The following is a 22,676-nucleotide window of genomic DNA, read 5'->3' on the forward strand; positions in this document are numbered from 1 at the left end:
TTGGTTGTACAGTTGTCACATGTGAATTTATTCTCATGGTTTACAGAAGTAAAACTGCTAGGAAGTGAGTATGCACGTGGATACCTTCATGTGAACTTCAGACCATGGTTTTCAAGCTGTGATTACAGATGTCTGTCAACTCAGAGGATAATTTTAAGCAGTCTGAAAAGAGTTACTTAAAAGAAAGTCTATTACTAGTGCTTAAATGAACTCTACACAAAACTGCACTTTTAATGCAAAATCACATCGAATAAAAAATACAAGAAAAAGAGTGCATTAGAAATAGCAACAAGCCATCAAACTGTACTGTAACAATTCATTGTAGACATTTGAATCAGACTGTAAAATTATATGAGCGTCCTTTTAACTAAAAACATATGACAAGACTGAACAAAACCAGGGGAAGAATTACCTTGGTAAAAATGAAATGGGCATCTAAATTTGCAGTCATCATTACCTTTCTAGCTGTTCAGTGTGTTGATGAAAAGATAGAGCCCTCTACTGGTCTATGCCTTTTTTCCCCCAACTTCTTTAGAATTAGAGATCCTATTGCTAGGTGACTTCCAGTCACAAGCACTGAGAAAAAGCTCTAGAAAGTTTTCCCAGAATAATTATGCCTGCTGCAAGTGTCAGTGCTAAAAGTTATTCTGGCATATGTCGCTTTCTTGGTCTAAATCTATTAGGAAGGAGTGTAATTTAGTTTCCAAAAGCCATTGTTGGACTTGTATAAAACTATTCCTGTAAGAAAAGATAAGGACCTTACTGGAATAGTAAGCATCCTTATGTAAATTCAGTCCTGTAGGAAACATCACATAAAACAGAGATTTAACACTCTTTTTGCTAAAACGTGAAAATATTTGCTGTTGACTCAAATATCTCCAACAAATTCAGGTAGTGAGATTTCAAAAAATTGTGTGAAGCAGGTTAAAACATTCATGTTTCCCTTTGTACAGAATTCATATGAATTTGATCCTTTTTATTTAATTTACTTGAACACTATCCCCATGCAGAAATAGAGCTTGCACAGAGATATTTGCTCTCTGCAAATATAAGGACAGCAGACCTACCCAATCTGGGCAGAGTTCAGATAAAAGGAGAGTGAGCTTGATGTATTCATAACTCTACAATAAGGTAGTTTCTCCCATTGTGTCCCTTTGGAAGAAAAACATTTTTTTAAATGTGAAAGCCAAAGCTGTGTAGTTTTACATCAGCCCTAGCAGAATTACTAAAATAGACAATTACTACTATAGACTAGCGCACTTGTTACACCAGTATGGACTTTTCATTCAAATCATACCAGCTAATCTGGAAGAATTCCTGTGATTTGGAGTTATTTTACTTAGGATGTGTAAAGAGCAACTTCTGCTGGGACAAACAAGTCTAGGCCCACAGCAGAGGTGACAGGCTTTCGAGTTCATCTGACCTGAGCGCAAAGAATCCCACAGCCCCTTCCTAGCTGGTTTATTGTACCTTCACTGTTTCTGTACCAAATTGTATTGCCAGGTGTATCTTTCAGTCCTTTGCAGTGGGAATTCAGCAGTTTCCCTGAGGATGAGAAATTCTCCTATGTTTGGAGGAAGACTTCTAGAATGCCTTAAAACAACACAGTGTCCAGGCCAAGTTAAAACAGTCCTGTGCGGTGTTATCCTGAAAAAGAGGGAGTTTAATTATTGTAGCTTTACAGCTGAATAAACGTTTTGAGTTTGAGAGTGTGACTGATGAGCCCTCAGACAATAGGCTAGTGTGTGGGATGGCCGTAGGCCAACGGATTAACAAAAGTCTACACAGGATAGTCTTACTATTGCACAAACAAAGGAACGTGCAAACAGCTCTTAAGCATGCACAACTGGAACAGAACTGATGGTATTTTTAATGATTTAAGCTTGGATTTATACTTAGCATATGGACAACATACCACTTAAAAGTGTATGAAAATAAGAGGATGTAGAACACGATATAGGCAAGGAGCTATCAAATGGATATAAAAAGTGAGCCATAAGTTGGATTTATGCTCCTGGGGAGCTGAGTGCTGCTCTGGACTGTTATTTGTACCCAGTGTTATGCTTGTTATTTATCACACTGCTCTGAATAAAGACAGCTGCAAAAAGTCAGCCTTAGGTTAATCCTGTCATTCAGGCAAGACTGAGCAAGTGTGAGCCCTGGTCAGAGGTGAGATTAGAGACTGGGACCAGCATCAGTGGTCAGCAACTGCCTTCTCCAGTCCCAAATATGGGTCCCAGATACGATGCCAGTGCAACATGGCAGCAGTTGGAGTCTGGAAGAAGCAGCTGCCAGCAACTCAGTTTTTACTCTGTACTGTGGGGATAAGCTCAAGTGTAAGAAATACAAGCTTGAGAGCCTTGTGAATGGCTGACAGCATAGAACAGACATGATCCTACAACTCAATTCTTCATGCCTCCCAAAAGATACATTCATTTTTAACAAGCCATTTACAAGCTAACTACCACCTGCTAACATATTTACTCAGTTTTTGCAATTTCCTTTATTATCCAAGTCCTGCCATGCCTGTGTTTTTTATCCTTCATATACCTTAATATAACCCACAATAAAGAGCAATTTCTGATTTTTTCCTAATCAGTGTACTTGAAAAGACGACACTTTCACTGTAGCAAAGTTCCCAAACTGGCCCACAGAGAACTGGTTTGTTCAGCAACTAGTCACGTGAAATGACAGCTAGGGACACACTACACTTCCCTTAGACAAGCTGCTGTTTGGGCAGTCCAGGTTGCTGTGGAGAAAATGTCATTGAATGCATTTGGGAAATCATCAGTCATTGATAAATGAAAATATCATCCCCTCCCTATGCACGCACTTTGGAAGATGAGGAGAAGCTTTGTTCTTCTAGTTTGTTTTTTCCCCAAAATGATCTTCAGAGCTTTGCAAGGCCCTCTGTCTCCAAATTACTGCCAAATATTTCACTCCAATTATTTGATTAGATCTCAGACAACCAACAATGGCTTTCAAAACATTCACATACAGTTCTTGTGCCATACTGTGGCTACGTCCATACAAGTCAATTATTCAGTCCAGAAATGATTCTGGACTCTCAGGTTCAGCTGTCTATACCATTAAATGATCCTCAGCATGCATTAGTCTGGTATACATTAGCAGGGAAAAAAAAAAAACAAAACGGTGCACAAAAACCTAAAAATACCCAACTAAAACACAAGATATAGAAAAACAGCCTCACAGTCCAACATTTTCCAGAGAGTTTATTTACAGAATTATTTCGATTTGGCACACAACTGGAAAATGCTAATACAATTTGCTGGGATAACAGGAAAAATGCTGGAATGTTACTGGTCCTTTGTGGGGAAAAGAAATTTGAATTACAAATAAGGAATAGTTGGGGCTGAAAACTTTATTTGCAAGAGTTGGCGGGGGGGGGAAGACTTAGAAGGCTGAGATGCTCAGATGATGTTTCCAAGTCTTCTAGTAATGTAGACTGAAATAAGCCACAAGAGTTGTGTAACCTAACACAGATTGTTCGCACTATTGGCAAAAGTTGAGCTCTTTAGAACTTAATTTATTGTTTGTTCTTTACTGTGCTTGCTTCTGCTCACATTGAAAGCAGTGGGAATTCTGCTACTGACTTCAATAAAATCAGGCCTTTTACATTGAGCCAACGGAGCCTCTTTCATAAACAAAGCTCTGTACTCAGCAGGACAGAAATGACAAATGCTTGCAATAGAACATTGAAAGGCTGTTCTCTTCTCCTCCTTTTAAAGATAGTTTAACTTGTACTCCCTGGTCCATCTGCATCTTTTCTGGATGTTCAGCATTATTACACCAACAATCACATAAAACTAAGTTGCATTTATTTTGTTGGAATCTATCACATTTTTGGTAGAATCACCTTAGACCTTGGTCCAAAACATTAATAGTTTTAGGATAAAGTGGACTGGGTAGTTTGCTGCCTCGATCCTCTCTTTCTTGGATTGTTTCCACCTCTGAGCTCTCATTTTTCTTGTTCATGTGGAATAAGAAAGGAGCAAGGATCAGGAAGCTACAGGAAAATGAGGAACAGTAAAGAGAAAAGTGGCTGCCAATTGCTGGCTCCAGAGATAAGAATCCCAGAYGGAAACTGGATTAACACTTCTGAACCTCTCTCAGAAAAGCTGAAAAAGCTAGTGTGATGCCTGAAAAATATGAAGTTTAGGGCTTTGACAGTCTCTTGACATGAATTGTGAATGGTACTAGCTGCTTGTGAGGTGGGAACGCATTCCCAGCAGGTGCTAGCACTTCATTATAACAGCTGCCATACAGGAGATGTAGTTCAAAAGTCAAGCAATCTTTATGAGCCCTCAGAGTTAATGCAATGTTGTCTCAGCAAGTTAAATCAAAATGAACTGGATATAGAGCAGTTTTGTCATTCAGGACGGTAGGTCAGAAGACAGGTTATGAATGAGACTTTGGCAATGTCAAATTCATAATTATGAAAGGTCCTAAATCTCTATAACAAAGCACTGAGGAAGGCTCAGCCTGAAAGGAAGCTATTTAGACTTTCCTTGGTTGGAGGCATTCTTCCCTCCCATCCTGCTAGAGCTTAAAATCACAGAGGCATTCATCTATGGTTAGTTAAATCTTAACTGTATGGTTATCTAAACCTTGAAGGAAAAGAGAAAAGAAAACAATAAAATTTAAAGCAAGAAATGGAGATGTTCTCTGTTACAATTTCTCTAGCACAGCTATCTGCTTCTTCCCTCTCCACTTTTCTAGTTTACTTTAGAAAAAAGACCCATGAAGAGGTAGGGCATAGCTAGGGGGGACAGTACCCTATAAAAGGTTTTGCCATCAGAGAGATTGCAACTGGAACCACATCCACATGACAATGAAATAGCAAACCTGGGCTGGCATAACACACAACAGGCCCAGCTCAATACTTAGTCACTTCTCTTTGCATTACTCTGGGGGATGCAGACTGTTTTATACCGTTAAATCAGGAGTATTACAGTGCTGTTGTATAACTCCAACAGATATAACATGATCCCAAAGATGTTGGGAGACCTGATGTTCTCAACGAGAAAAATCTATAAATAAGCAGAGATGAACACCAGTGATGACTCCCCTCCATATTTCTGATCTCCAACCACTGACCAACAAACAAACCAAAAAAGTCTTCTCAAATCTGAAGCAAATCAGAAAAATATGTCCTCAAGGGAGCTACTCTAATGACTGTAATGACTAAATGAATAAAGTAAAAGCAAATATATGAAACAACATCACTGGATGACTTCTCAGCTTCACTTATATGGTGAAATTCATCATCCAAGCCCTCTCTGCTAACTATTTTCAGTATTTTCATGTGCTCTGTAGCTCAGAACAAACCATGCTTATTTAATTCATCATCATGGCAAATATGTTGAACTAGAAATCAGTTAAGTACAGTTTTCAACCCTTTTATTTCCATGTCAATTTATTTAGAAAAAATTCATTTAAGGAATGCAAGTTAGGACTCTTAGTACAGTACTAGGTATCATCTATGCCACCATTCACTCTTTTTAGCTGAACGATTAAAAAAAATACATACAGCTTTAGAATAATTTCACTTGCAATTATCTTGATCATAATACCCACTCAAACAAAAAACAACCAACCAAAACCCAATGCTAAAACAATGCATTCTCTTATTTTCCTTGTTTGGAGCTATAATGACACTGTGAAAGATTTTTTTTTTTTTTAATAAGAAAAGACATACTTTTGTAGGACCCACCTATGCTGTGCTATTGTTCTGAGTAGCATCCCTAAAAATGGTTTGATGGTTTTATGTGGAAGAGGTTAGAATGTAAAGAACAATGTTATAGCCCTGCGGTGAGATGTTGTGGTATGATTTGCTACCACTCTGGGCATAAATTTAAGTCACATCCACACAGATGAAACCAAACATATAGTCAAGCCAAGACAGCAAAGTGTTTCAAAACAGTGCAAACATGGTCCAAGAAATAGCATATACTGGGTATTAATATTATACATACAAATATACAAGAGTGAGGACACAGATGCACTACGCAAGCACTTTCAAATACTTCCTGGCCTGTGCAAAAGTCGCATTTATTGTAAAATGACAACATCAGAAGTTGATATTCACCAGAAGCCTGACAATACTCATATCAAAGAAGCTGCTCTTCAGGCTGCACTGGGAGACTCCAAACATCACCTTAGATCTCAGCTGTGGGAAAGCTGTATGTGATCAGACTGTGCCAGAAGCAGTTATCTGGGCACCTCAGTTTCATCTCCTTCTTTCCTTTTAGCAGAAGTGAGCATGGTCAATAAGGATCCAAAACTGAAAGGCATGGAGCACTATGGTCCAGTGCAATAAAGCACTTTAGGATATAATCAGGTTTAAACAAGCTTAAGTCTTCCTGATGAAAGACTAGATATTTTAGCCAGCAAGTGGGACAAAGGAGAGGAAGGCTGAAGTTTACCTTCATACCTTCTTGATCTTCCTAGGAAAAAATTAATTATGCAAATACTGCTGTTAACTGCTGTGTACCTTCAACTAAGATGCAAGTAAGCCCAAGATATGTAATCTTAACCTATTCTCCATTTCTCATGTGGAAACTAAGTCTGACCACAGCTTATGCAAGGAATCATACCCAAAATAAAAGCAATCACACTTCCATGGGGAAAGCTTACACACACTTTCAACTTGAATGCAAAACAATCATCTCCCACAAGCTTTGTCTTATTGTCTATTTGAACACTGTGCATTCACCCTTAGTGACACACTCAGGTTTTTATAATAGGCTACTATGGCTATTTCTCATATGTAAATTTTAACCCATACTGTTTAACTAATAAACAGAAGAGTTGCCTTTTTATTAGGCTTTAAGTCACTTAGAGCAGCCTGAAGGAAAAAAAGCTGCAGTCTCCTGTAAAATATTACTAAAGCCTTGACAAATATCTAGATTTTTGTTCTTCATTGAGATTTGGAAGCTCAACAAGTTTTCAAAATAAATGAGCCCCTTTTTAATAAGGGCATATTCACTTATTTGTTGTAGCATACAGCAGTTTATTAAATTTAAAAATTGGAAGTTAAGTTGCTTTGTTTGCATATTATCTACACATGTAAAAGCTATTCTTGAACAGCAGCAATAGTGACAATTTGGGGGGAAAAAAAAGTATCAGAAAAAAACCTACCCATACGAAAAGGCTAGCAGGCTAAGTTTCAGTCTACTTTGCCCGTAAGTTTACAAAATAAAAGTAACTGAAAGTTTATATCTGTAGTTATGTAACATCTGAGGAGGTCCTTCAGAAATGTGAACACTAGCTAGAAGTTAACAGTATTAAAAGTGGTATGACATGCACCACTACTGATGTAGGGGGAAAACCCCTCTTCTTAATCAGAACAGCAATAGATGAAAAATTTAAGATGCAAGTAATTAAGATATTTACCAGGGGAACATGAATTTGGATTAAACAGCCTATGCTTATACTGAATAAACTTCAAATGGAAAATGTTTGTATTAAATAAGAATTTTAGCTTTTTTTGAAGAGATATGGGAAGCTCAACCATTGATATTCAAAGAACAGGTACATTTCAACTTCCTTAAGTCCTTTTAGAGGGGTTGAAAGCACAATGTTAGAGACACTTACATTTTCAACAGACAGAAGTCCGCATATTTTACAGATGCAACAATTTGTCATTTGATATCAAAGGGGTTCCGTGCTGTGTATACTGGACTCAATTCCACAAAACTTCATTGAACAATGCGGTCATCCTCTTGTAGTTCAAATGCCACATACTCTTCAAAATTGCTTAAACTAAATTTAGAGTTATGGGAAAATGGTCTTATGCATTGTGCTAATTTCCACAAATCAAGTAACCACAGTCTGTTCAGGATGACTCAAGAGCTTTCTGCAGAAACAAATGCCCCTTAAGCTAGGGGACAAAAGTCATTCTGGGGTTCCAGAAAAATTGCTGGTTTCTATCTCATGTTGTAAATGAAAACCAACCAAACAACTCACTATTCCCATCAAACTCATTCTGTATGACTTTGCTCAATGGAAAAAATAGATATTGAAGGAAGAGGCTGCCGATAGGTATAAACACCAAATGATGAACTAGTCTTAAGTTAGAGAAAAATCTAGCATGCACCTTCAACACTGTACACAGAAATCAAGACAAGAATTAATTGTTAAAAACTATACAAGGAAACATTGCCTTCTTTTAAAAAGGTATATGGAAATAATTACACTGATTAATAAAACACTAATATTCACAACTCATCTGAACTAAACTGGTTTACATCTTCAGGAAAAATGTCAAAATAGTACAGAACATTTCTTTTTTCTCTTAAAAAGCAGAAAGAGTGCCACTCTGTCAAAGATAAACTGTTGCTGTATATAAATTTGTGTCAGCCTTCTTGTGCTTTCTGTTCAGGGGATATAGAACACAGGGTCATACTTCCTGCTAAATTGTTTACAATTATCAAATGGTTATATAAATCAATCTTTTTTTCTACCTAATTCATTATGGAGCTGCTAGAACTACAGTAACAAGATGTAAAAGGTTCAAAGAAATTCCTGTGAGGACTACTTTGGTTATTTTATGAACCAATTTGGATTTTCCTTTTAGTTCACCTATATTCCCAAATATGTACTGTATATGCACCTTGAGTATAAGAACTGCATGAAAACAGTCTAAAAAATAAGACATGGAAACTGAGGTGTGAGGCAGTCAGTTACCCTTCTACTTCCAATTTCTTTTTCTTTTTTTTTTTTTAAAAATACGACCACTCAAGCAACCCAATGTACTCTATAGTCCCCAAACCCACACCAAATTGCTTTGCTGTGCATCTTTCCCTGCAGGTTTTCACACCTGCTTCTTCAGACAGAGCATCTGGAGACTACAAAAGTATTACTTGTACTTCTCCACCAGCCAAGTTTATTTGCGTGATGTTTTTTCCAGATTTGGAAGTTTTTCAATCAGTGCTTTATGGTTCATGTTGATACTGGCTATAAGTCCTCCCTCATTGCCATCTGAGCCAGTGTAACTAATTTCTTCACCAGCCAGGGTAGTCATATGGCCACCCAATGCTCTCAACACAGCATTTCCAGCACATATGTCCCACTTCTTAATATATGTGACATGGATATACACATCAGCTTCTTCTTGATTCTTTTCAGCCACATCAAGGAGGGCCAATACTTTATAACCTACAAGAAATGAGCAGAAGTAACAAAAGTTAGCAAAACATCAAGCTTCCCAATTCATCACAAAGGATAAATCTAGTAAGTGTTAACAGCATGCACATGGAAGATTTAGGAAAATTATGTTCTCAACTATATCATGCTAGTCCAGTAAAACAGTGGAGGCACCAATAATCTCTGTTGTGTGCTGTTTGACCTACAGAGAAAGCTTAAAAATCAAAATTTTTCTCCCAAACCACTATTGAAACCTAGGGTATTTTGGACATGCTCTTTTTAGATAGCCTTTACCAATGTGTTACATAAATATATCTGGAGACACCTTAAAAGAACAAGACTATAAACTGAAATACTATTTTGCTCTTAGGCTCATTCCCCTCTATCATCCATTGTGCAGTTCATAAGTCACTGTTCATAGCTAGCATTCCTTATTTTATAGAAATTTTTCAATTGTTCAACCAACATCTTTGTTTTATTAAAATTTTCCTACCTTTCTTCTTCTTCTTATACAGAGTCAAACCTGGGAGAATAACTACTATAAGCAGTTATACTTTCATCTCCTCTGCTATCATAAGAAAATTTATTTAGATTCATTGTCATAGCCAGAGCTGCTCACCTATGCATGATCTTATTGACTAAACTTTCTAAAAGGAAGCTCTGTTTTTTCATATTAAAGACATGGAAAGATATACTTTCATAAAATTCAAATTTTGCATGGATTTTACAACGCTTTAAAATAGTTACTGCTTCACACTGCACACTGGTGCCTTGCATATTTGCACTCTGGCAATAACACACGCAAGGATATTGTGTAAGGTTAAAAAACATATAAAAAAACAAAAAACCCATTCTCCTAGTTAATTAACAACCAACAGATTCCTTATGTGATTTGATATTTGGTCACATATTCCTTTTCCCTCCACAGACACATCAGTGCCTTCAGTGAATGCACATTAGTGCATTCAGTGAAAGAACCAAAATAACACTGCTGGTCCAGGATTAGATTCACATACTAACCAACCTGTGAATAGTCTGAATTCTGAACCAGGTTTTMTGGGTTTTAGGGCTTTTAGGGTTTTATGTAAAGGGGAAACAGCGTTCCTACTGCCAAGTGCTTGCTTTTTGGGGTGTGAACAACAAAAGGTAAGAATAGAAAGGGGGCATGCCGCAGTTGCATCCTTTTGTCTAATATCTGCTACCCAGTTAAATCATTTGGAAGCAATAAGAGGGATAGGATGCTTAAAGAACCAAACCTGCTCCACCAGCGGGGATTATCACAGTTTTATTTCCAAATGTCTGCCGTGCAACTTGCTCTACTTTTCCTGCATGAGAGCGGGATACAATAATCCTTGGGGTTTTCTCATTGTAGGACGAACGAGCTTTTACATTTGACCCACCATCCACCATCGCCCAGACTACAAAAGAAACACCAGTTCTGGTAAGCTTTATAAAAGGCAATCTCTGTTGTTAAGCGTAAAGCTAAAAAGCTACTTATCCAAGAAAATGAAAGTGATGCCTCTGAATTAATTTCCCTCCCTACTGTTAGATATAATAGTGAAATAGTGAAAGCTGGGGCTGACAGGGAAGAAAGGGGTGCATGCCCATGTGTGCACATGAGTGGAAGAGAAATAGAAACAGCTGCTCACACATATGCATATTGCATTATTCCATGCCTGGCTATTCCTGTGTAAGACTTTAATAAAACASAGTAAAAGGAAAAAACCCAAGAAGTAATATTTAGAACATGCAATTGTAAAGTCAAAGTTAAGAGGGTGGCTTTGAGTCAGAAACATATCCAATATTTCCTCAAACAACTTCATTTTAAAAACAAAATAACCCCACTACTCCTCAAAGCAGGTAGCAAAAATGTTATCTTAAGTCATTTTGTTCAGAAGGACAGTAATACCAAGGAAGGACATGAAAACATTTTACAGAGTGTGTTTTGGAGGACTGGATTTAGAATACACAACATCCCCCTTGTTTTATTACGAGGTTCAAAGCCAAACTTGGTAGGTGGCATCCCCTAACCATTAATTTGACACTTACTTAGCAGACTAACCAGCAATTTCATCTCACTAGAGGGCCAGATTGTATAGCAACAGACTAAGCTATGTGTAATAACAATACTGACTGCCCCTATTGCTTTGTATTTCTGGGGTACTATTAGGAACAATCCAACTGACAACATATCGGTATTTCCAGCTTGGGAAATGAATATTCTTCATGTGGAATGACAGATTCATTGCATCTCATCTGATACCATGTCTGAAGATGTCAGACTTTATTATTATTAAGGGAGATAAATTCTCATAATTAGTCTTAAAAAAAAAAAGTTCTTCAGATATAAGATGATATGTAGAATATATGTTTCAAAAAGGTCAAGATACTTAAAGAGTATCAAAATACAGCATATACTAAAATGACTGGAATTTGAGCCATCATTTAAAGAAAGCAAGGTATTTAGCACACAATATTGAGTGTTCAGTAGGCAAAAAGAAAAACTTAAAGACAACAAACAAAAAAATACATTTATTTAAACATTCTTAGTTCCTGTATCAGAGCTACTGCATAACTTCACTACTCTAGAGGTCAGTATTGCCTAAGGGGTAAAATGAGAACAGCAACTCTTGTTTCAACTATATGATATATAAGATGTGAATACTAAAACAACTTTGAATCATTCAGAAGTGGTTGTATACACACACTGCCAAACTTGCAGCCATCCTCACTGGCACATCGTTAGTATCAAAGAATTAATTAGGTCAGGTTCATGCACTTTAAAGTATGTCAGACAATCAATAAGGCTGCAAGGAACAGTCTTGCCAGAAACATATAGGGAGTTGTCATTAATATCTTTAACTGTTTTTGTTATTCACACTGAATAAACACCAGCTCCTGGGCGCAATTTCACAGACCCAAGTATTTCTGCTGGATGAGCAAAGTATGATTCTGTTCAAGAGAAACAACACACAAAAGACCAGTATGTGGGAGTTTCATTTCCTTTGGTTTGTTATAACCACTCCTATTGAAGAGATCTTAATTGTCAAACGTATTTTTAGGGTTGGGTTTTTTTTAATGCATCATTTTTATGTTAAACATGGACAACATTTTCCGTTGTGGTTTTATAGCACAGAACACATTTGCAGCTCTAATTCTGAGGTTTACAACAGCGCTAGTTTGCACTAGGTTTATTTTTTCATTTAGACCTACAGGTGTTCCGTCAAACATAAAATTTTAATTAGCACTATCATTCAAGATATCAGAAATATGTAAAGTTATAAAAGTACCTGTATATGCTGAGAAAGGCTTGTGTATCACTCCTATTACGGGTTTACCATTTACAGCCACACAAACCATTGTTGTGACATACTGTCGAAGATCCTCTGTGGGCAAAATGAGAAAATAAAGACGTTTACAAACAGATGTGAAGAATAAAAAAGAAAACAGACCTGAGAAAGACATGTTGTTCTTTGAAAACTAGCTAGCATTCCAAATTCCACCTTTTACAATTACATAACTTTGTTGTATCTTCAAGTCACCCTACAGTTATCAAAAGACTTAAAAGACTTTCTACTTTTCCAGCAATTCTTCCTGTTCCATAGATATACCCTATAATCTACCAGATCAAATGCTAACAGTTGTATCTTACGCAGTATGTACTTTCATAAAGAGATATGTGCACCCAAATTCTCCATTCTATGTCCCTTGTCCTATCCTCTATTGACTCAAAGCTGAAAATTCAGACCTTAAAGAATAATCACAGGAAAAGGTGCTTGAATCAATGAAATACTAGGAAAAAGAAAAAACTATTAGGTGGTGTTTGTTTTAATGTATTCATGAGTGAGAATTTTATTTGTATTGCCTTAAGCTTCTTGTGACATCTTAGATTTTTGAAAAAGGAGAAGACTGAGTTATGTATTTAAAAAAAACCAAACTTTGTATCTCGAGTATGATATTCATTTATCCTTCCCTTTAGAGGAACAAAAAATATTCTGAGATATTTAGTGTTGCCACAATAACAACTGAAATACAATGAAATGTGTAATCCCCAGCTAAATCCATAAATAACAGTTACCATTTATTTTAGCAATTACTTAGTTACAAGGAATATTAAAGTAATTTCAGAGTTGGCACATATGAAAGTAAATGCTAGAGTCTGACAACTATAGAGATTTCATTTTACAAGTTGTTCAGATAAATCACACTAGCTTTGATATTGCATACTTTAACAAGAATTGCCATTCTAAATACTTACTATTTTGTCTCCAGTACAAAAGGCAGACATCAGAATTACACACGTGATTTGTCAACAAGAATCAGGTACCTGTGTATTCTTGTGTAGCATCTAATGGATCAATCCAGACAGTAACGCTTTCTGCTGGAACCTCTTTAGGTTGTATTTTTTTCTTTATATCTTCAGGAATACTACGATCCCAAGAGACTGTCTCCTGATCAGCTGCATCAACATGTTCTTCAGAATTTATCTATGATATGACAACAAAAGTAGATGCATTAACTCATCAAAAGCAGTAACTGTAGTACTGGGAAAATTAAAAGTTCGTGTTCCTATCTTTTCTTTCTCCCTTCACCTCAAGCTAAAACAGCATGAATTGGTCATTTTCAGCAATTGACAAGCTATTATCATCACATAGCGAGCAATAAAAAACTAGAATTCTAAATTTTGCTGTGAACCACACCATAGTTGGACATCATTTGTTTGGCTACAGTTCTTCTTATTGAATGTTCTCACAGTATGAAATTGCATTTTTAAATCAAATGTTAAAAGCAGTTACTTCAAGAATCACAAGGAGAACATTTTATCTTGGATAATCATAAGTTATACAGATATAGCAGCGGTCTAATATTCCAACCAATGTAGAATCCTATATACAGATCACTAGATGCAGATTCAAATGTACAGATACTTTACCAATAGTTTGCAAACTGTAGTATAACATATAGGAGTAGGAATCCTAGATACCATTCCTGCTTCTGGAATTGAATTATGATCTGTGATTTAGGCAGCTCAACTGGATGCAACCTTGTAACCTTTATACAACTGTCAAATATATTTTATTTTATAAACAAGTTAATAGCATTCCACACCTACCTTTATGGTAGATTAGGCTGAGAACCTAAGAAGGCCTGCAAGGAACATTTATAAACAGCATATTCATATTTGTCACATTTAGTCATAATTTAAGCTTATTGTCACTTGCTGCCTATCTTAATTTTATTCTGGACTAGAGGGCATTTCAGTCTGTAGAACAGAGTTTGGTAGGTCAATGGAATACATGGTCCCATTCTGCTGAAATGAGGAACATTCTGCAAAACCCAATACAACTTAATTTTGACTGAAGTGGAAAGTTATTTTTAGATCACAAGAGATACAGTTATCACAGAATATTGTACATAATGATCTCTCTTGTCCCAATACATCATATAACCTCACAGGAATAACTACTGCGCAAATAAGGGTCAACTCCCTGAAAACGTACTAGAACCCCAGCTCACTACCATTACAGGTGTGGTTTATGGGAGAGTTGTAATTCAATCAGACATAAGTAGCACCAACAAGCATTTAGATAGATCCATCCCATTTATTTTTAGCACCTCAGTTATATTAGGAGACCAGCATTTCTACACTCCTTCTACTGTCAGGAAAAGGAAGGCATTGCTACCGCACCTTTCAAGCTTTAGCCTGAGTGAACCCTTCAGAAATGCCTTACTCCACCAATTATTCAGCTACTGTCCAGGGATGCAGCATGTCTACAGCCTAGAAGCACCTATTTCCCTCCACCCACTGCAGATGGAGTCTGGACTATTAGTTCAGACCCAGATATCTGACTATTAGAGCAGACAAATCCCATCTGACTAAAATAACTTGTGTTGTTACTATAGATGATGTAGGCAAGTGACACTGAAATGATCACACTATGTTTGAATATATCAGACTGACTCAGCAAGGTATTTAGATATTTTATTTTTCCTCAACAAAATAAAGCCTGCTTCCAAAACATTACAAGGTTGGAACCAACCCTCAAATGGAAAAATSTCCTATTAAACCTATCGTTACATTACACAATCTGAAAGGTACTGTTTTCAGATTGTGTAACTTCAGACACAAAGCTACAGCATAATAATAGCAATAATACTATTAGTATTACTATCTGTACTATCAGTATATCTGCAGTACTACAGACAATAGTAGTAGGGTTGCAGAGATCCCATGATACTGATCCCATTCACTGTCTCTTCCTTTGAAGATCATCCGAAAAAAATCAATCTGATCACTAGTTCTTTCATTCATATTACCATTTACTCCACAGCCTTGACTGCATATCCTAAAAATCATAGGCCAAGTAGAAATTCATAGCCATTTCAATATCTGCAGTGACCATGTTTCTTTTATTACGGTTAGGAAGCTATATTATGGGTTCTGCAAGACATGGTAGCCTGAGAAGAGTATCACCAATCCTTAACACTGGATACTTCCCTTTTTTAAGCAAGACAACAACCTAGGAAGATGTGCCTGTGTGTTAATATGGTGGCATATTTTATTGCTTAATGTTCAGCTCCTACTTATTTGCTGGAAGCTTCTACAGGCTGTGATCTTAAATTTCAGCCTCTTCTGAAGTGATGTGGTATGTAGCTGACCATATCCCCAGGTCTTCACTCAGAAATTTGGAGTAGTTACGGTAGCTAAAGAACCACAATATCAAATGTTTCAGTCAACAAAGCTTGTTCCAGCAAGACACTCTCAGTCAATTAAATTGCTACTTCAGTGTTAAATAATTACAAAGTTGCAAATTTGCATACCTGCTACCACATTCATAACACTGCCTCCTCCTAAAGCTTTTAGTGTAAGTCAGATTTAGACAGCAACCCATTGTGCAAGAATTCGAAACAATAAGCAGAAGAGAGAAATAAATACCTATTTAGTTAGTCCTTTAATAGCTGTATGTCATAAAAGCCAGTCTCATAAACTTACTGTATACTGCCCACTGATACTGAGTTTAACTACCCTTCAGCAATCATCCTCAATTATATTTGGAGGAAAAGCCCTCTTCACAAAAAAACCCTGCATCAAATGTAGAGATTTATTAAAAACTATGTAAAATGGTGAAAAGACTAACATTGAAAGGTCAACAAAAAATTCATTTTTATAAGTGAGACAATCTGACTGCATTTTTTAAGTTTAGAACTTCTCTAAAATGAGTCAATAACATGTAGGAATCTCACAATGAATGAGGGAAACTGTTCACGAGAGCCAGCAGCAGAGGTTCAATGGAAACACCTGGGCCAGAACAAGCTGTGCATTCTGCAGCCCAGAAGCATGCCCAGGCCTTGGAAAGTTAAGTCTTTATACAGAAAACATCTTCTTTCTGCATGTTGGTGAGAGAAATCTGGGACTGCTCGAGAACAAGGGAGACAACTCAGAAGTGTACAAATTTAGTGATCTGAACAAACAAGCAACAGTCTGGTTGACATAAAGAATTAAGGGAATCTCACACTGGCTCATTGCCTGCGTGGGACTCATTCCCTACCAGCACTTCGCCAAGTCTTTATGGCAGCATACCACCCCACAAACCTACTTAAACACTAACTAGCTGTCTGTGGCAGCGAACAATTTTTTTTTTTCCTGGTTTGAAAGAGTAAAGGAGAGATTCCAAATATGTATTAAAAAAAACTGCTTGTATCATTTTGGCATTCATTTGAAATTAAAATATCATATACCTCTCTAATAATGCCGCACCATGGATAACGTAGGCACACATTTTTAAGGGGACAGAAGTCCAGCTGGTTAGAAGTTCTACAGTTTCTTCTACTCTCAACTCCATCTTCATTTATTTGAATTACAGCGGGAAGTGACTTCATGCACGAGTAAGACGACAGTGTGGGCAAGCAGGAACATGGACTAAACTAAGTGTCAAAAAGCTCAATCAGTGCTTATCAAAATTTCATTACATGGGTTTGGTCATTAAGCCAGCTGGAAATGGAGTGAAACCAACAGGCTTTCATATATAGTAAAGACATATCAGATGACTAGTCTGCTTCTGTTGACTTATGATGAATGCAAGTTGGTAAAAACAATAAAAACAGCAAAAATTCAACAAAGAGAACTGTATGAATCATAGAATTCATACAATTTTCAACAGTAATCTGTTAACACAACTAAAATTTAAAAACATTAACAGTAAGACAGCCACTCACTGGTTAGTTCACTAGTCATTTCAATAGATGGCAAAATTCTCAATTACAGTTCTGTACAAATGTGACCATGAAAATTTAACAAAAAGAAAAGCATGACTAGCACATCACCAGGGGTTCTCAATAGCTGTTTTCATAAAATGAAAAATAGTAAGTAAAACCAGATTAGATGTATATCAATATAATAAAACACAGAAACTTTCACACTGTTTGTGCTTCACTACATTAATAAGAAATGTAAATCTCCRGACGCTCAGCTGGCAGATTAAACAGGCCCAGTACACACACAAGCCAATTGAACTACTTGTAATTACATCTGAAAAGATAATCACAGAACCCACTACCATAAAGTTAAGGGTTTTAATTTCACTTTAGGTACAGAAGGCCAGCATAAATCATCTAGCATCAATTAAAACCCATGTTAAAAGCTGTATCTATGGACAACACCTATTAATGAGATTTCAGATTAACATACACATTTCTTGTTTTACTTAGAAACCTGTCGGCAGCTGCTAAAATTATAAGGGTCAAACAGATGTTAATTTTGTTAAAAACCCTAAGAATTGAGGATGACAGTCTTTGCACAAACACAAATTATGGAATTTATTCTGCAGAGCACTGAAGCCCTTGTGAAGTTTTTAAGTAGCATTTTGATTTTTTAACCTACTCTTTAACATATCTGTCCTCCCAAAAGAATCATTATCAGATGCAGAGCTTGTCATTTTAGATGAAATTCCAATTTTTTTAAGTATAATAAGCAGCATTGTGGTCAGAAGTCTGCAAACAGCAGGTTTAAACCTAGAAAATGCTTCAGGTAGTTTGAAAAGAGTGCTTCAAGACACTAATATTCAAAAAGTGGAATTAATTTAAAAGAAAATCTTGTTAAAAGTACAACAGACAAGTTCTTAAATTTCCATTTCAAACATTAATGACAGATTTCAAGTTTGTGCATAGTAGTGTTGAAACGAGGTATTTATATAGTCTGCCTTAACTGGGAAAGGGATAAAAGAACCTTCAGGTTCGGGTCAGTGGCAAGAGGGATAAAAAGATGRTGTCTGAAGAGAGACTGGGGTGGAGGAAGGCTCACTCTCCATTATGGCCACAATAAAACAGGAAGAAACAAAAGATATTTTTCTATTCTATATTTATGCTAGAAAAAAAGACACATAGCTAGAGCAACTATAGCATATACATCACTGTTGTGGTCAAAAATAAGCTAAAACTGCAAAACAGAGCATGACAGTGAAAGTACAGTGCAGAATTCATTCAAGTGAGTAAGATTAAGTCTGCATCTTGTGAAAACAAACCACACTATATTGCAGAAGCAAAATAGTGGAATTAGAATTGTGTGGGCCATTGTAAAGCTGGCATTTTCATAGTCTGAAGACACAGGGACTTTGGTCAAAGTACTGGTTTAAGGAGTACACCCCAGCTCTGTCAAACATTCCAACCTTGTGCTTAAGTACACTGTTCCTTCAGATGAACTGATACAGCTTGTTTGTAGGGCCACACTGTGAACTGAATAAGGATTACTCTTCAAGATATATATATTTTTTTAAACCTTGGAGGCATTCAAATATCAGGTTCACAACACTGACTCCTGGACAAGTGGTGTTAGCAAAGTGGAAGACCCTGAGATGCGGTACTGGGACAGAAGCTCTTTTACCAGATAATGCCACTGAAGTCATTATAATATCAGATCATCTCTTCAAAGAGGGAAGTTCTTCTGGGCAAAGTGCATTAGCTCTTCTGGCCAAAGCGTATTAGTTCTTCTGGGCAGTCTCTAATTTTGGATTCAAAGACAGCTTCCCCAGACCCGCCCCCCCCCCCTTCCAGTAGCAAGGCTGGGTTGAGCCTCATCTTATTCCCATCCTAACCCATCTTATCTCACCACCACTGTACTAGCAAAAGCATTAAGTGAGGCTATGTTGAGAATAGAAGAGAAAAGCAGCAAAGTAACCCAGAAAAGATAAGAAAAAAAGAAAAGAAAGAAAGATAATCGCAAAGGGGAAGATTTTAGCTGGATCAGATATTAACTGTTTTGCAGCAGGCCACGCAAACAGAGGGCAACGCTCTGCAGCGCAGGAGCAGGAAACACCTCAAGCCATTAACTGCAGCTGGGGACTTTATCAAGAGAAACCATTGCATGAAATGTATTTTAAAATCAGATGCACGAACCTATTTTATAGAAAATACATACAAATATTCACTGCTGGATCTTGACTGTGATCAGACAACACTAGGTAATACCTGAAACAGAGATAACTTACTTGCCCCTTCTTCCCTTGACAGAAGGGAATCACTACTCTTTGTTCTTATCTAAACTTGCTCTTAGAAGTCTGACTATTAGTTTATGAAAATGCATCCGTTTATGTTAAATAGAGCAGCTTATGTAAGCAGTGGAGTTTCCCCCCTTCCTCAAAGAGGTTATACTTTTTCTTAAAAGAAAGGCAAAACATTTTCTGTGACGTTCCTCTTCTCACCCTCAGATTTTGAATGCTATTATTTTATAAATTGGAACTGTCAGGAATCTGAGAATCTTTCCATATTTATTGCAACTTCCGTAAGTGGAAAGTCTAACTCGTCCATCTTTTGTTAATAACGAGGTCTTAACAGAAAACCTGCTTCAGACAGACTGTTTACATGCTTTCCTGTACTATGTCAAGCAGCACAACACAGGAAAGACGGTAAATCCAAGACTGCTCACTGACTTAAGCTTACTTTGGTCAAATAACTTCTCCTTCCAGTTATTTTTAAACACTGGAAAACTATAACTATTCTTAGAAAATAATCAATGGATTATTTCCTTTGCATTAAAGACAAATTTTATTACTTTTTGGGGGAGGGGAGTGGTCATTGCTGGCTGGGGCATTTCGCACCAGCTTAATCATTGAGATAACCCTGTTATGCCCCTGACTGCCACGATGTGAATAAATGAGCATTTGGCATGAGTTTGCTCTTGAAATTCTTTGTATTCTTTGTTTGAATTTTTATTTAATAATCCTTTGGTTAGTAGCATCATCTCCAGCAAGAAGAGGATTTTTATTTGACTTCAGCAATGGTTTTTATTTGGGAATGTCCCTCTATACTTAGAGTTAATGCTGCAGGTGGAAAGCATGATGCCTCTTACAACATAAGATGCAGTCTTATATGGCTTTGCATGAAAAGTGTCTCAGGAAATCCACTTTAATCCTCAGATTCATACCATCTGAACCTGCAAGTCTACTCTATGAAATAGTAGCAGTTTTAGGTGTATAGAGCTGAAGGCACACAGGAAGGATTTACAAGTTGAGATGCCCTTGTCTCCAGACCTGAGAACTGTACATGTATGCAGTAAAAGCATAAAATGCATCTTGTTATTTTGATTTGACAAATGTTTATGAATACATTTTCAGCATAGTATAGATTTTAAGAAACAGTATGCCTTATTAGTATATACAACTTCCTAGGTATTTTTAAAATTACTCATTAGATAATGTGTTTTTATCCATATCACGTACTCAGAACACTAAATATACCAGAGCTGACCTGTCAGATATTAATAACTCTAGATCAGCCGAAAGATTTGTTAGCCAGAAACCTCCTATTTATCCTCCATGCTCAAGCTCAGTTGATTTGAGTGAAGGTGGAGGGAGAGGGGAGACATACCTGGATTTTCTCAAAAGTTCATACTGTGTTTTAGAACATAGCTGTGCTTTTGGAAATACTGTCTTTTTTATTTTTAAGAACGAGGCACAAGTCCACTATTTGGAAAATAAAAAATGAATACCAAAGTTTTTGAAAAGATGTTCCAACTTAACAGCCTCTGAGAGAAAGACACACAAGTCAGATTCTCATCGCTAAGCATCTTAGGCAGAGTTCACACATGTAACCAGAAACACAGAACAGGCAATACTGTTCAGTGAGCTCACGGATGAAAGTGTGCGAAGTTCAGGCAGCGACAGAGGCCTGTCTACTGCCAAGCTCCATGAGGACACTGAGTAGCAAAAGCCAAGAGAGGACAATAAATTTCTTCTCATAATGTATGACTTGTGAAGGTAGCTTGCCCTTGACAGAAACAATTTTCAAAACACAGCCTTCATAATTTTTTTGTAGAGGAATGTTAGACATCTCAGGTTCATTTCAAATGTTGAACAACTTGTTTTTTCCTTTAGATTTCTGGTTCAATGTGTTTTACACAACACTTAAAAAAAGGCCTGAGGAACATCCAAAATAGTCACTGAAAACTGACTGGGCTAATGTGCTGATTAGAGTTGTAACCAAACTTAACTGAAAATAAATAAATAAATAAATAAATAAACAAACTACACTGTTTTTTTCTTTCATCCTGTCCAGGAGAAGTATGAGTCCATTACCTTTCAAATTCATAGGATGTACTTGTGCGTTATTTAGGGTTTTCCATCAGTCTCAAATAACTTCATAGCAAGTTAAGGAAATTAACATCAAGAGACTGAAGAGAAGTTCTCATTTACCACAGAGAAAGCACAAGTAAAGTAGACAAAAGCCAAAAAGCACCTAGGTATGGTCCTGGTTTGGGTGCAACTTTAAATGTTAGGCAGTTTTTGGAAGTGAATATGAGCTTGGGGTGCCCTACATCTCTAAAAGAAACTTAAATTCATTTTGCCCCATGTAAGCAGTGATCCACAGAGTGAGACAGCTGTAACTTTGGGTAAGCAGATCAGCTAACAAGAGCTAGAAGAGAGCTCTGGCACCTCAACTCTATCTTCCCGAATCTCAAACTCTCAACYGGTTCTCCCCACTTCTGGCTCTCTCAATAATATACAGCAAAAAGGATAAGCAAAGAAAATAAGTTAATAGTATATGCTAATCTTAGCATCATAAACATATGCAGAATTGGTACTATCAAATTACATTTAACCTTAGCCAGAGAAGTCATATTTCACAAGGTTTCAATTTTTGGGTTTTTTTTCCTCATACCCGTGTCAAACACCTTATGTGGCTTAGCTTATACACAATCTTGCTTCTTCTTTCCTTGCAACTTATGTCATCACCTAAAACCCATGGCAACACATATGAAGTTGCATTTAGTACAACAGCACTGGCACAAAGTCAGCAGGCGGCCGGGGGGGGGGGGGTGTAGAAATATTTCCTGCCCCCCATTGCTCAAATATGACACGTGTCTCTTTACAACTAGCTCAGTAGAAATCTTAAACCCTTATGGCGCTTGAGGAAAGCAAGCAACACCGCCGGATGATTTGTTTTAGTGTGTCGACACTTACAAACTTGTAACAATTCAAATTAGCAGTATAACCCGGGAGGAATAAGCCGGGGCG

General features: G+C 36.9%; 1 protein-coding gene across 2 annotated transcripts in view; it reads right to left on the reverse strand.

Moving 5' to 3' along the window:
• Window positions 1–3,216: 3,216 nt before the first annotated feature.
• Window positions 3,217–22,676, reverse strand: part of IMPAD1 (inositol monophosphatase domain containing 1) — a 20,390-nt gene continuing 930 nt past the window's right edge. Inside the window, exons 2-5 of one of the 2 annotated variants that reach the window (XM_026089413.1) lie at window positions 13,496–13,655; window positions 12,459–12,554; window positions 10,425–10,586; window positions 3,217–9,180 (exon numbers count right to left, since the gene is read on the reverse strand). In XM_026089413.1, the coding sequence (XP_025945198.1) occupies window positions 8,909–9,180; window positions 10,425–10,586; window positions 12,459–12,554; window positions 13,496–13,655 (690 nt within the window). In that variant the 3' untranslated portion in view covers window positions 3,217–8,908. The remainder of the gene's footprint in view (window positions 9,181–10,424; window positions 10,587–12,458; window positions 12,555–13,495; window positions 13,656–22,676) is intronic. The other variant, XM_026089414.1, reaches the window with a different exon arrangement.

This window comes from Apteryx rowi, unplaced genomic scaffold, assembly GCF_003343035.1.
Source record: "Apteryx rowi isolate R43461 unplaced genomic scaffold, aptRow1 scaffold_810, whole genome shotgun sequence".
In the NCBI taxonomy this organism is placed as follows: Eukaryota; Metazoa; Chordata; class Aves; order Apterygiformes; family Apterygidae; genus Apteryx; species Apteryx rowi.